Raw genomic sequence first — 13985 nt, 5'->3', positions numbered from 1 at the left:
ACATTTCATTACTAGCATGTTGATAACTACATTGCAAACAATGAAATGCAATGTAGTTATCAACATGCTAATAATGAAATGTTATTTGTAGTTCCAGTCTTCCATAATTCATTGAATTTGGTGACTCTGGTCATTATGGTTATTGATGTCTATCATATCCTATTAATACTGGCCTGGAAGAAGTACACTTTTCTTCTGGGAAATACAGAACTTGTCTACTGGCCTGAGACTATTCCATCTTCCCATTTTAAACACTCTTTGCTCCATCATGATTTTGTCATCTGTAAGTCACAAGATAGAAAAGGCCAAGTAACCCTCATGAAGATGATAGTGATACCATATATTAAACATTACTGAGAAATTAATGAATTTAGTATAAGTAGAACTGTACACGCTTTGCAAATATTGGGAAGAAGTGCCTTGGATCTTACATGAACATGGACCTCTCTGCTGAGAATCAACTCATTTGAGAGGTACTTAAAGCAGTGGCATCTATTATTTGGCTCACTCAGAAGAAGACAAAGCTGCTTTAATGAATAGCTCATGCATGATTGGAAGTACTTCTGAACCCTTTTGGAGGGATGCGTGGCTCTAATTGTAATCGCCAATGCTCATTCTGTGATTTAATGCTCTGAAGAGCAGCTCATAGCACTGGGCGTAAGAATGATGCTCTTTAAAATACAAAAGAACTGGATACATCCTATAGAAGTGAGACAAGTGTACTCCCACTGAAAAGGAAAACAAAGCTTTGAATCACATGGAGCGAATCCAATCGTTCTGCAGATTTTGCAAATGGCTATTGAAGGATGACGCAAGAAGGAAACAGCTTCAAGCCAAGGCAAGGCAAACCTGATCTTTAAGGAGAGTGAGATGCCCAGCAGCTAATTGTGGAGGCAAGAAAGGACAGAAAATTGTTAGTTATTTGGATTATTATTAGCATCATTGCAATCATCTTATTTTCATTGCCAGAGGAAGAAACTTTTCTGAGGGAAGTTCTCTTTCAGGTTCCAGAAATGACCACCCAGCCATGAGTAGGGTAACCTTTGAGTGGAATCCGTGGATTTTCCATTGTTCCTCAAGTGATTGTGGGTAGCCACTGTACTAATTTTGCCTCTGTCAAATAGTGACAACCCATTTTTTAAAAACAGCTGTTTTTTAACAAGTTGGCCACCTGCAACATTTGTCCAGATGCTGAACTCTACTATGAATGTACACCACCTATCGTCGGACTTAAGCATAGTACACAGAATTATCCGCTACAACGCCTTACCAGTCAGTGACTACTTCAGCTTCAACCACAATAATACAAGAGCACACAACAGATACAAACTCAATGTAAACCTCTCCAAACTCGACTGCAGAAATATGACTTCAGCAACAGAGTGGTCATTGCCTGGAATGCACTACCTGACTCTGTTGTTACATCTTCAAATCCCCAAAACTTTAACCTTAAACTGTGTACTATTGATCTCACCCCATTCCTAAGAGATCTGTAAGGGGCGTACCTAAGCACACCATCGTGCCTACCCTCCCTGTCCTACTGTTCCCATTTATTCGTACCCATTTCATTCATACTTACATTTATTCTTATACCTATTATCTTGTAAACAATTGACAAATCAAATAAATAAATAAAAAATATGGTTCACAGAACTCTGCTATGGTTTGTGCTACAGCACATTTATAACTTGAAAGAGGAATGAGTTCTTTCAGAAGCTTTTATTTAGAAGGTATGATAGTATAGTTCAGATTTATATTGTGGTAAACTAAAAAAAATAAGACATTGGGGTGGATGGGAGGAATCGAACTGTTGGCAAACGGGCATTGCAAAATACATCCTCAAAGGCATATGGCCCTAGACAAGGAGGCCTGGTCCTGTTGGTGTAAATGTAGTAGCACATTAATAATTTGGACCCCCAGTTGTTCCTTGCATTCTTTGTGAGGAGGTATCTCAGTTGCCGAAGCCTGCTGTTTTAAAGGCGATAAGAACAGGAGCATCTATAGTCTTAGCACCTGGGTTATTTATCATTAAAGCGAACGCTTGCTACACTACATTTTATATGCCAGATTTTAAAAAAGGGAGAACACAAGTATGGTTAATTTGCTTCTCTTCTTTATATATAGTGTCATGACCCACCACTGCTTTGTCCCACGAGAGGGGGGGGGGGTGAGGAGGGAGAGAGAGAAGAGAGAGATTTTAAAAAAAAACCACAACTCAAAAGAAATCTGTAAGAAACTCTCCCTCAAAATTCCATTAATAACCTCTCAGTGCCTGTTTAGGTTGCAGGGTCTGGCACTAAGAATGTTTTAATCTCTTTCAGCAAAACAATGTCTCATAATGATGTACAGGACGCTTGCGGTCCTGATGAAGAATCATACATAATTCAGCACCTTTCACTTGGCACCACTGCGATATCCTCATTAGCCGTGGCTCACGGTGTCTGTCAGATGGTGTCCATGCGAACGCAGGCATTATATTGTCTTTTGAGATGTGCAGCTGCTTCCATGACACTGCCAGTACATAAAAACATGACGCCAGTTTGTTTTATTTAGTGCTAAACCTTCCAGTTTGTAAAAACAAGGCTGACACAGAGCCTGACACGAGGCAGGGAAAATAATTAGCTCTCATTTTCTCAGGCTCCTATTTCCTTCTCCCTGCTGTGCTCCCTTTCCACTAAACCACCACATGTCAGTCGAAATGGGAGGCAATTAGTGGGCTCATTTCAGTCCCCACAACTGTGCTGAAAAGAAAGTATTTATGATGGCACAATGAGCAGCTGAAAGATTAAATAACATTTGCCTTTTGAAAAGAAAATGACTTCTAGCTAAATGGGCAATTTTTGATTATTCTCAAACAAGCTTAGAGTAGTTTGCCTTTTTAAAAAAAATACAAGAAAGGAAAATGAGTCATTTTTAGGTGAAAGAATCAAATAAAACTTGACACAGTAATGCAAATAACTGATGTTTTATTGCAAAATATGTAAATGTGTTATAGCCTTAACAATGGCCTCTGTCTTGGGTCGAGGGAGACTGCTGCCAAGTAAGTCACCCATACAGGAAAAGGTTGCTAAACAGCAGGTTGTTGTTGTTGTTATTGATTCCCATTTTTAATAGTATTAGGGAAAAGATTTTCATTAAAAGTAATAAACAAATAGAGTGAAGCATCAGTATATTTAAGTTGTGGGGTTTCTGTACTACAGGGATTTTCCCCAGATGTCAGAAAGTATCCCAAATCTAATGCAATTTTGGCTGAGAATGGTAGAATTAAGCCCTTGAATGTAATTAAAAAAGGCTGTATTTTTTCTAAAAAAAGAGAAAAATGCTTTGCTTGCTGTTCTCTTTATTTTGAGTATTGTAAGGTGGAATTTATGCATAACAACAACTTGTTTAGGTACTAGGAATAGCTGTGTGTCTCAAGCCCTTTTAAAACAGCAGGTTTCAGTGGGTTAGATGGAGAAATTCTACGAAGGAAAATTATTATTCAAAGAAAAACACCCAGGATTTTCAGGATTTTCCATCGCCTAAGTGACTGCAAGAAGATATATTTAAAAATCTCAGTGCTTGCACGGATGCAGCTTCTGGGAAGAACACCAAAAGTTAGGAGGTTGGGAGGATGCGATACTGTATAGCGATATTGCCATGACGGCTTACAATTTGAGTGCCTAATTTAAGATGATCGTGTTTATAGAGTCCCGTTTTATTTTTCTAGATATTTGAGATATTATCTCAAGGGTTTAAAAGATGCATTTTTCAAGTTGCCAAAGTTTTCTTTTTATCCAGTTCAAAAACTTTATAGAGATCTCTATAAATTCATCATCTGCATCAGTGATGGCTAATCTTTTCCAGACCGAGTGCCCAAAGCGTGCAAACTCCCAAAATACAACACGCCTCCTGCGCATGCACTCCACCCTGGTGCATGCATGCGCAACCCCCCACATTCGCCCCACCCCGTGCATGCATGCATACAGGCCCCACCCTTTGTGGAATTGCATGCGGCTCCCCCGTGCATGCAGGGGGGCGCATGTGCAGCAGAGACTCAAAGGCCAGCTGGCCAGCAGGAGGCACACATGCATGTGCAGCCTAACTGGGGCGATGGCTCTCGTGCCATCAGAGAGGGCGCTGCATGCCACCTCTGGCAGAGATCTAGATTATAGAATGTTCTAAACATTGTTTATTTTTAAACAATGTTTTCATTGTTATTTCTCTTAGCCCTCCTCCTAAAACTGTCCATTGTGAACAATCCAGAAATAATACAGTGTCAACTATTTGCTGAGAATAGAATGGTCTATGCTCTTCTGAAGCTATTCTTTCTCCTTTGTAAGGCTGTCATGGTAGACATTTTTGTCATGTTCCTCTAGGCAGGTTCTTCTACATTGGAATAGATTTTTCAGTTAGAATGAGTTGAGTGGGATCACAGGATCCCATACAGATGTTCCATTATTCTCAAGGGACTTCCAGTGGAGCTAGTGGACTGTCATACAACAGAAATTTTCACTGATTTCACCTCCTTTCTCTGCTGTGAGGTTTCTCTAGCTCAGTGGTTCTCAACCTGTGGGTCAGGACCCCTTTGGGGGTCGAACGACCCTTTCACAGGGATCGCCTAAGACCATCGGAAAACACATATTTTCGACGGTCTTAGGAACCGAGACACCAATTTTATAGTTGGGGGTCATCACAATATGAGGAACTGTATTAAAGGGTTGCGGCATTGGGAAGGTTGAGAACCACTGCTCTAGCTAAACAGAAAATACTTATGATAAAGGGAAGCAACCTAAAGTTGCAGGGAGTGGGAAGAATGTATGTAATTATTTCCTCAAGCCCCACCCCCATCCACCCCAAGCGGACAGCCTCTCTTGAATCTCAATCCGCCCATACAAATGAAAAATCTCTGGTGAACAAAACTAGAGTCCTATCTCAGAATTCCCAATAATTGGCTGAAAGGAACAATTATTGCTCTTTCAGTAAAAAGAGTTCAATGAATAATTTTTTTTCTCCAGCTCTATGTAAACGTGTTTTAGTTCTCAATCTGAATGTTCTTATTTTATTGGGAATTGGACTAAAGTTACTAGCAGAGGGGTTTTTCCAAAATGTTTTCCAGTCAGGGTTTGAGACCATACTGAATAAACAGGAACTTGAATTATGTTTAAGCTAGTACCATTCTACATCACTGTTTTCTCTCATGTAGAAGATGGCCTGATTATATAAGAAGAAAACTGAACCATAAGTTCATTTCTCCCTCCCTCCCTCTCTCTCTTCACTGCCTCCCTCCCTCCCTTTTCCTCTCCCTCTCTCTCACCCTTTCTACCCCTACCCTTCTATTCATAAATCTAGGAACTGAAGCAATAAAGTTCCTTTTTTTTAGCATGGTTGCTTAACAAAATAGTTGCTAAACAAGGGTTTATCTGTAAACAGGTTACCTGAAATGCTACAGTTGTATTATAAAGATTACTAGATTGTGCAAGCAAGGTGAACTGCAATCTCTCTCTCTCTCTCTCTCTCTCTCTCTCTCTCTCTCTCTCTCTCTCTCTCTCTCCCTCCCTCCCTCTCTCTCTCTCCGTCTCTCCCTCCCTCCCTCCTTCCCTCCCTCTGTCTCTCTCTCTCTCTCCCTTTCTACCCCTATCCTTCTATCCATAAATCTAGGAACCGATGCAATAAATCATGCAACTTCTTAGAAATTATTATTTAAAGAACCTAGTTCCAAAGTTATCTGATTATGTTCTATATTGCTTGTAGAGCAGAACCCAGGGATGAACCTATGATCCCTTACAGAATTGAAGTGAAGCCATGGAAATAAATCCAGTAACACTTTATTGGATTTATTTTGTGCATCTCTGTCCAAAGCAGTATAATAAAATGAGCCAAACAAACGTAGGTAAGGTAAAATATACCGTAATCTACAGGTTCATAATTAAATATAGAGTAATTAAAATCTATCGGAAAAGACAGAACTCTGGAATTCTTCAAATTCAATTCCAAAATGATTCTTTAGACCAAGTGAAATCATAACAACACTTAGTTACTATCTGTGGTTCATCATTTTTAATCATTGATTTATGGATCTATATTCACCCTTATGTACTTTCCCAAATTCAAGGCCAACAGCTTAATCACTACACCAAATTCACTTTCATTCTTTGAGTTTTGCCTAGAAATACAAATAGCCATCAGTGGAAATGCACGAAGAAGGGAGTCACATACACCAGCCTCATAAAACCTGCTTTGTTCATTAAGTGGATGAACTGAGCTTTCCTGAAACAAGTTAGTCTTACATAAATATATATTAAGGAATTTATCACCATGGCCAAATCCGACATACTCAGGAATGGATAGAGCTTGCATAGTATTCTTCTCTTTGCAGACATTCTTCTTATCACCACTAAAACTTAAATATTCAGATTTAAGGCTTATTCCAGGAATAATCCAAACAGCAAATTTGAGCCTTCAAAATTAACTCAAATTAGAGTTTTGCTTTAGCTTAAAGTGCCTGTACCTGGATTAAGTTTTCAACTTCCATCCATGTAGAATTTTAATCACAGATCGGCGTATATTGAATGTATCCCAGGTTTCCTGGTACAAATGTCTCAGCTGAGGTCTATCGTTCTATCTTGATAGATTTGATCTCAAATTGCTCATCACCAGACAATCAGAAATAGTAAAATTGGCATCATCGGGACTTTATTATTCAAGTAATTATGTAACAAACACAAAATTTCAAGCTCTATGAGCAAACATGCCAAAATACATTCTTGCAGTTCAGAATTCCAGAACAGGCAGTCCTAATTTAACAACCACAATTGGGACCAACAATTGTGGTTGCTAAGTGAGGCAATTGCTAAATGAAACCATGCTGCTTTCCTTTGCTTTCCTGACCTATAAAGGTAACAAACGGCAGGATTTGTCACCAAATTGCTTTTTCATCACTGTCGTAACTGTGCATGGTTGCTAAACAAGATAGTTGTTAAACAATAGTTTACCTGTAAGTTGTATTATAAAGGTTAACTGATCATGTAAGCAAGGTGAACTGCAAGATAGCTCTCTCTCTCTCTCTCTCTCTCTCTCTCTCTCTCTCTCTCTCTCTCTCTCTCTCTCTCTCTCTCTCTCTCTGTACATACATATAAGGTGAAATCTCTTAATAAGTATGACAAAAGAAAGTTCCTTATAGATATCATGGCAGTTGTGTACAATATATGTTGCACCTTTTGGGGATAAAATACCTCAAAGATATATCTTTGGGATGTGGACTCATCTTATGGCATGTGGGCATTATGCTGTAGTTCTAGAAACCACAACCACAGCACCCCACAACCCTGATCAGTATCGCAATGTGAAAACAAAATTATTTTTCTTACATAGTCCAGTTAAATGTTATGTCTGTAATGGAGAATTACAATTTAACATCAGCTTGTATATCAAGACTTTTAATCAAAATCGTAACCTTAGCTTGAAATTATTTTAACATTCTGGCTAATAAACTGACATTAAATCACGGTTCTTCACTTTAGATATAACAACTATTTCCATTTTTTTTAAAGTCACAGAGAAGCTCTGAAAAAGAGAGGCAGAAACAATAGGATGATTTATCATTTCAAATTTCAACCTATTGACTCTATGAAATTAGGCAAGTCCTGCACACCAGAGGTGGGTTGCTCCCGGTTCCGCCCGGATCGGGCGAACCGGTAGTGGTGGCGGCAGGAGGCTCCGCCCACCCACCCAGATGCTTCTGCGCTTGCGCAGAAGTATTGTGCATGTGAGCACGAGCACCTTGCAACCCACCTCTGCTGCACACTGAGAGTTTTTGGTTTTGTACCAAAGTGCTTACACTGTGCACAGGAAACACTCTGTGTGAGTCTGCTAGAACAAGTTTTGTACCTTGCTGCATTGTGATTACATTTTTACCATGAAATGAACAGAGAGAAGAGTTGTGTTGCAACGAAGAAGTATCTTGTGAAGATTTTAAAGGACAAATTAATCCTGCTTCAGAAAGAAAAAAACAAAAGGAAATCTTCATTTATTTACCTGAGGACCTTTTCCAGGTTTTAAATGGTAGCCAAAAACAAGCTCCAGGTTCAGCACTTTCACCTCACTGGCCTCATTTTCACTGGCAGAATCCTGGAAGAACAATTAGTCATTCTGGTTCACCTCAAACATCCGTCGTTTTAAATTCAAGACAATGCTATCATTTGAGTTGAATATATCACCATTTTGCACAGTCTGGCACAATTTAAATCCTGAGCGTAAGAAACCACTGTTGTGTTATTCAGGCTTTAAAAGCAACCCTGTAAATCTCTTAAGATATTCCCTATGCAGCAGGGCCAAAAGCGATCAGGAATCCCAACAGGGAAATCCAGAATTGTGCACCTGGAAGGCAATCTCACACATTTAAGTCTTGATCTTCCTCTTTTCTCATAGGGAATCCCATAAAAAAATCTCAAGAAGTTGAAAAGTTCTACAAAACATTGTGTACCGCGTCTGCACCCCTATCAGTGGGTGGCACTTGAACCAAATTGTCAAAACCTGGAACTATAAGCTAGCAATGCAAGTTTATATGAAAATTTAATAATAAATTTCCATAATATAGTATTGGGTCCCAGTCTAGATTGATGCGCCTGGCACTTTCTGACCCAGCTGGATCAATATTGTCCATTTTTCTGCCAGCATTGGTATTTTCTTTCCAATGAAACAAGAGTATAGAATGATTTAAGAGTTCTCCAATAGCTACAACCAAATGCAGACTCTTCTCAAGGTAGTTAAGCTCGGATGTGCTTTTACATTTGGCCGATAGCAGTAGCAAATATTAGTATACATTCTTCCCATGTATTTCCCGTTTAATCAAAATAGAATACTTTATTTGGCCAAGTGTGATTAGACACCCAAGGACACACCCTACTTACCTTAATCAGGGGTGGAAAATGAAACATATTGAAGAAATCCTGACACAGCTTCTCAATGGCAGTCTAAGAAGGAAAGGACATAGAAAGTTAAACACAGGACATGGCTGCAAACTATTTCTCATGTAGAGATCTCATAAAATATTCAACGTTTTTGTGGGGTGGGGAGAAACTAAGCACTTTCTGGGCAGTCTTTTCCTAAAGCACCATTTTATTCTTTCTGCTGCTCAGCAATCTTACTTGTTGGTGTTGGAGAGCTGATACATGATCAGCCTTAAGTGGCGGGTGAAGTTTTGCAATGGTGACTGAAATGCCGGCTAACTGTCAGAGCCAAGCATCCAAACCTGGTTGGGTCTTAAAGGTAAAGGTTCCCCTTGCATATATGTGCTACTCGTTCCCGACTCTAGGGGGCGGTGCTCATCTCCGTTTCAAAGCCGAAGAGCCAGCGCTGTCCAAAGACATCTCCGTGGTCATGTGGTCGGCATGACTAGACGCTGAAGGCGCACAGAATGCTGTTACCTTCCCACCAAAGGTGGTCCCCATTTTTCTATTTGCATTTTTACGTGCTTTCGAACTGCTAGGTTGGCAGAAGCTGGGACAAGTAACGGGAGCTCACTCCGTTACACAGCGCTAGGGATTCAAACCGCTGAACTGCCGACCTTTCTGATCGACAAGCTCAGCGTCTTAGAGTGGTACTGATTCTGAGTGAAAGCAGTTTTACAGGCAGACTATAAAATGGCAGATCTTCTGGTTATATAAGATGGATGATGGTGAGGGCAGGCATTATCTGTTAAGCTATGGTCTTGCTGCATGGTGTCTACAGAGATTTAATACAAGTAGTTTTATAACACTGCCCAAAGTGATTGGCGTTTGAACTCTGATTCACCAACACTTTGCTTCCCCTCAGATTTTAAAACGTGATCAAGATTACTGTTTGCAAACACAACTACTTTTTTGCATGTATTTGCAATTCTTTCCTTATCTATAGGTCTGTGAGAACAGATTTTTGGATTCCTACTTCTGAGTGTTTGGGTTTTTTTTTTTTGCAAGGGTAAAGAACTCCAACTATTTCCCATTCTCTTTTATTCTCAGTACATTGTATCTATGACTTAGTACATCAATGCTCATAACCAGAAGTTTATGACGACAAGCTGCACATGTGTTGTGCAAAACAGTACAAGAAAAACATGTATGGATATATGTACTAATGGTCATAAATACATGCTTAAAATCTCAGCATCTCATGAAATATTTTTGCATGGGGTCATTTTTATTTTAGTAAATCTGGAATTACATTTGTCATAGATTGTCAGATTTAGACTTTGATACTAGAAACAAGCTGCTCTTTTTCATAGCTTGATGATCACCCCAAGTTTGCAATTCAGGTACCTTCAAATGAATGATGTGTCCTTTGGAAACAATTCCCATGTCCTTCAAATCATCTTCTTCCAGAAGAAGTAAACGTTTTCCTGTGATGTGATGCTCTTTAAACAAGCTAGCATACATACTCATATCACCAGATGAATCACCTTAAGATCATAAGACATTGTTCAGAAATCTGGACATAGAAAGATCAGGTTTTGTGAGCTGCATTTCTCTTTCAAGGGGCTTTTGGTTCTACTAGCACTGATGGTATTACCCAATTTGGTTAAAGAAACATCTCCAAGAAAACAACCAAACTCAGAGAGCATCAAGAACACCCCCCCCCCCCAAAATCTCATTTCAACCCTAGCCTACATATATTCTTCTTTACTGACTTTGGGATCTTGCTGTAGCCTAAAAAAGACTCCATTCTCTGTGACCAAGTGATTTATATTTCCAACATGAGAACAGCAAGAGGCAAGCCTGTACCAGCCATTGGTAATATTTCAATTTTTTTTAAAAATGATAAACAGCAATCATTTAGAACAGCGATCACCAATCAGTGGTTCGTGGAGCACTGGTGGTCCATGAGAAAATTGTGGTGGTCCACAGAAAAATTATTTGCATTTTTATATTGTACTCAATACTATTTATCTTTTTAAAAAATTAATATTAGTGGCCTACGGGATTTAAAATTATGAATTTAGTGGTCCCTGAGATCCGAAAGGTTGGTGACCCCCTGATTTAGAACGCTAGTATAAATGAGCCGTGATGGCACAGTGTTTAGAATGTAGTACTGCCAACAATTTGGCAGTTCAATTCTCACCGGCTCAAGGTTGATTCAGCCTTCCTTCCTTCCGAGGTCAGTAAAATGAAGATCTAGATTGTTGGGGGCAATAGGCTGACTCTGTAAACCTGTAGACTCTGAAGCGGTATATAAGCGGTATATAACATTTTATTGTTTTAATTTGTTGCCCCTGCTTTGCCAACGTGCCGCTTCAACAAAATCCCACTAAATGAACAATGTTTTCCTTCCTGACTCAGGGAAGCAGAAGTCATTTTACACACAATCTCCACTGAAACCTTTGCTTCTCTAAAAGTTTACGTTGAAAATATTAACTGACACTTTTATTGGCTTCCTCTATTACATACTGTCAACTCAAGGAGGATGTAAATTGAGTAATATCTCTCAGAGAAAGATTTCTTCGTATTCCTATATTCTGGTTGAGGGATTTGTTCTCTTCACTTTACTGAGAAAGTTAGCTAAGTTCCTTTGAATCTTAAGAAAAGGGGTTTTTATATGCTTTTCCTAGTTGTATTAGAGCTTTTAACCTTGCTTAGTCTATCACCACAATACATTTTATTCATTCATGCTTTTGTGAGCTAGACATATGTAGAGTCTTACCTTTTCTAACGAGCTGTTGCATCCAAAAATACTGTGAAGAAAGGACATTGATTTTATGATCTGAGGCATGAAAAGCTTTGTATGGCACATCTAATCAGAAAACATGTTGAGAGGAAAAAAACATGGTTCTGAAAGCTGTTTAAATGAATAGGGATTGTGTAAAAAAAAAAAACAACCCACAATAACACACTTTAATCTTACATCTGAGATTAAAAATTTGCAACCAGGGCCAAATTCAGCTCCTCTCATCGGTTGCCAATTCAAAGGAAGATGTAGACTGATGGTGACTAAAGCAGACGGATGAATTGGCAATCTAACATGAGAGATGGATCAGATCTTGCCCTTGAGTCCCACATTCTGTCTCCAAAATGATCCTTGAGTAAAGGTAGTTGTTGGCCAAGGCACAGTAAGACAACCACTACTTGCATTCTCCATAGAATATCTCTACTTTAATATGCTTGAGGTTTGCAGCCCTCATTGCCATTCATTTAATTTAAAAAAATCAAGAAAATTTCTACTTCTAATGTAAGGAAGGAATTACCAAACATATATTTCTTCTTTGAAATATACACCTATGTTTTGCACAGCCATTTGTAATTTAAGAGTAATGCTTCCTGTGCAAAGGATGTCACACTCTTGTTTATGAAGCATATGTTTAAACTTGCATTACGATATGAATGGTAGGCCTGAGGGCAAAAAAATCCCACCGTGCAGGACCGTCAATATAAGAGAAACTAAAATGCTAATTTTCTTAAATTATTACCGATGCACATATTACTAAGATCCTTAGTCAGATTGCACAGCATATTTTAGATGAATGCAATTTGCTGTTTATGAGGCTGTCCTGATTCAGAAGCTTCAGCCGACACCAAAAGCCGCAGCCTATATGCTGATGGGGAAGAACAGGTTAACTAGAGTAACAGCATTTCTACCAGAGTTGCAGTGGCTGCCTGTATCCTTCCAGATCTAATCCAAGGTGCTGGTTATGGCTTACTTCATGGCTTGGACCTTTGTTAACTTCAGGACTACCTGTTCTAGCTAAACTCTTCCCATCTACTATATTCCAGGTTGGAGGCCAGCATGCAGATCACCCCGCTTCAGAATATAACATGGACATGACAGCAGGTCTCCTTGATTGTAGCCTCATCACTCTGGAATACCCTGTCCCTAAATTCAAGTTGGCACCTTCCAATTTTCATTATGGGAATGGGTTACAGCTATGCCATTGCAAAGAATTTTGATGCAGGGCATGTCACCTAACACGAAGGGGTCCGATATTTATTATTTTAGTTTGTACTTTGCAGGGTCCTTATTGCTCTCTGCGCTTGGTTATTTTATTGCAGATGTTTCATTGCCAAACTAGGTAACAACATCAGTGCTAATAGGGAGTGTGATTTGCTCTTATTTTATTTGCCAGTGCTTTGCCCTGTCAATGTTGGTGGGATTGGCCTTGATGGTTCTTTAATTGGGTTATTTACTGTTAGCTTGTTTCTCTCAGTTAGTAACAGCTGACAGTAAACAACCAACCAATCAAAGCACCTACAAGACCAATCCCTTCTAGCCCTGATGATGTTACCTAGCTTGGTAATGAAACAGCTACAAAAACACAACCAAGCTCAGAGAACACCAGCGACCCCACAGTTCAACCCTGAGCTACAAATATTCTATAAGAATTTGTACTTTATTCTATAGATTGTAAGCCACCTAGGGTCTTACAATCTATAGAATATAGAAAACACTTTTTTCTGGGCCACCTTCTTTTCTTCTAAGACTCCCTTTACATTGTTTTCTCCTTGCAAGTATTCTGAACTTCCATCCATCTAGTAGACTCCGACATCTACCATTGTGAACATTTAAAGAAAAATAAGTCCATAGTCCATTCCTCATTGTTCATTTTAAGATTAAACCACAGGAAAGAACGTGCCACAGACAAATGTTGCAAAAATAGAAGTAAAGTTTTAGCACAAGGATGGGAAGATTGTGGTCACATGTGGTTAGATTGCAACTCCTGTTACTCATAGCAAACATTCTTGATAAGAAATGTACCGTGTTTCCCCAAGGGTCTTATTTGCTTTTGACCCCCAAAATAAGCACTTGGCTTTATTTTCAGGGAGGTCTTATTATTGTTGAGGTGCAGGAGGCGGTGAGCATGGTCACCTCATGGCTGCTGCTGTGTTGCAATATTTTCAGGGGAGGGGTTATTTTAGCGCATGCACTCAAAAGCCCGATTGGGCTTATTATCTGGGAAAGACCTATTTTCGGGGAAAACGGGTAGTGCGTCAGTATTAAAGAGTGACAGATTTCCCACCATGGCTTAGGCCTTTGCTTAA

General features: G+C 39.3%; 1 protein-coding gene across 3 annotated transcripts in view; it reads right to left on the bottom strand.

The window, feature by feature from the left end:
* The window catches only part of MAP3K20 (mitogen-activated protein kinase kinase kinase 20), a 125255-nt gene that overhangs the window by 17370 nt on the left and 93900 nt on the right, over nt 1-13985 (bottom strand). For 2 of the 3 annotated variants that reach the window (XM_081936301.1, XM_081936305.1), the window contains 4 exons: nt 11656-11686; nt 10278-10417; nt 8892-8954; nt 8017-8109 (listed from right to left, as the gene is read on the bottom strand). In XM_081936301.1, the coding sequence (XP_081792427.1) occupies nt 8017-8109; nt 8892-8954; nt 10278-10417; nt 11656-11686 (327 nt within the window). Of the gene's footprint in view, nt 1-2413; nt 2512-8016; nt 8110-8891; nt 8955-10277; nt 10418-11655; nt 11687-13985 lie in introns of those variants that run through there. The other variant, XM_081936303.1, reaches the window with a different exon arrangement.

The sequence above is a fragment of the Natrix helvetica genome (genome assembly GCF_964273705.1).
Source record: "Natrix helvetica genome assembly, chromosome: 1".
In the NCBI taxonomy this organism is placed as follows: domain Eukaryota; kingdom Metazoa; phylum Chordata; class Lepidosauria; order Squamata; family Natricidae; genus Natrix; species Natrix helvetica.
Note: the sequence above shows the minus strand (reverse complement) of the source record. Positions and strands in the feature narration are given on the sequence as shown.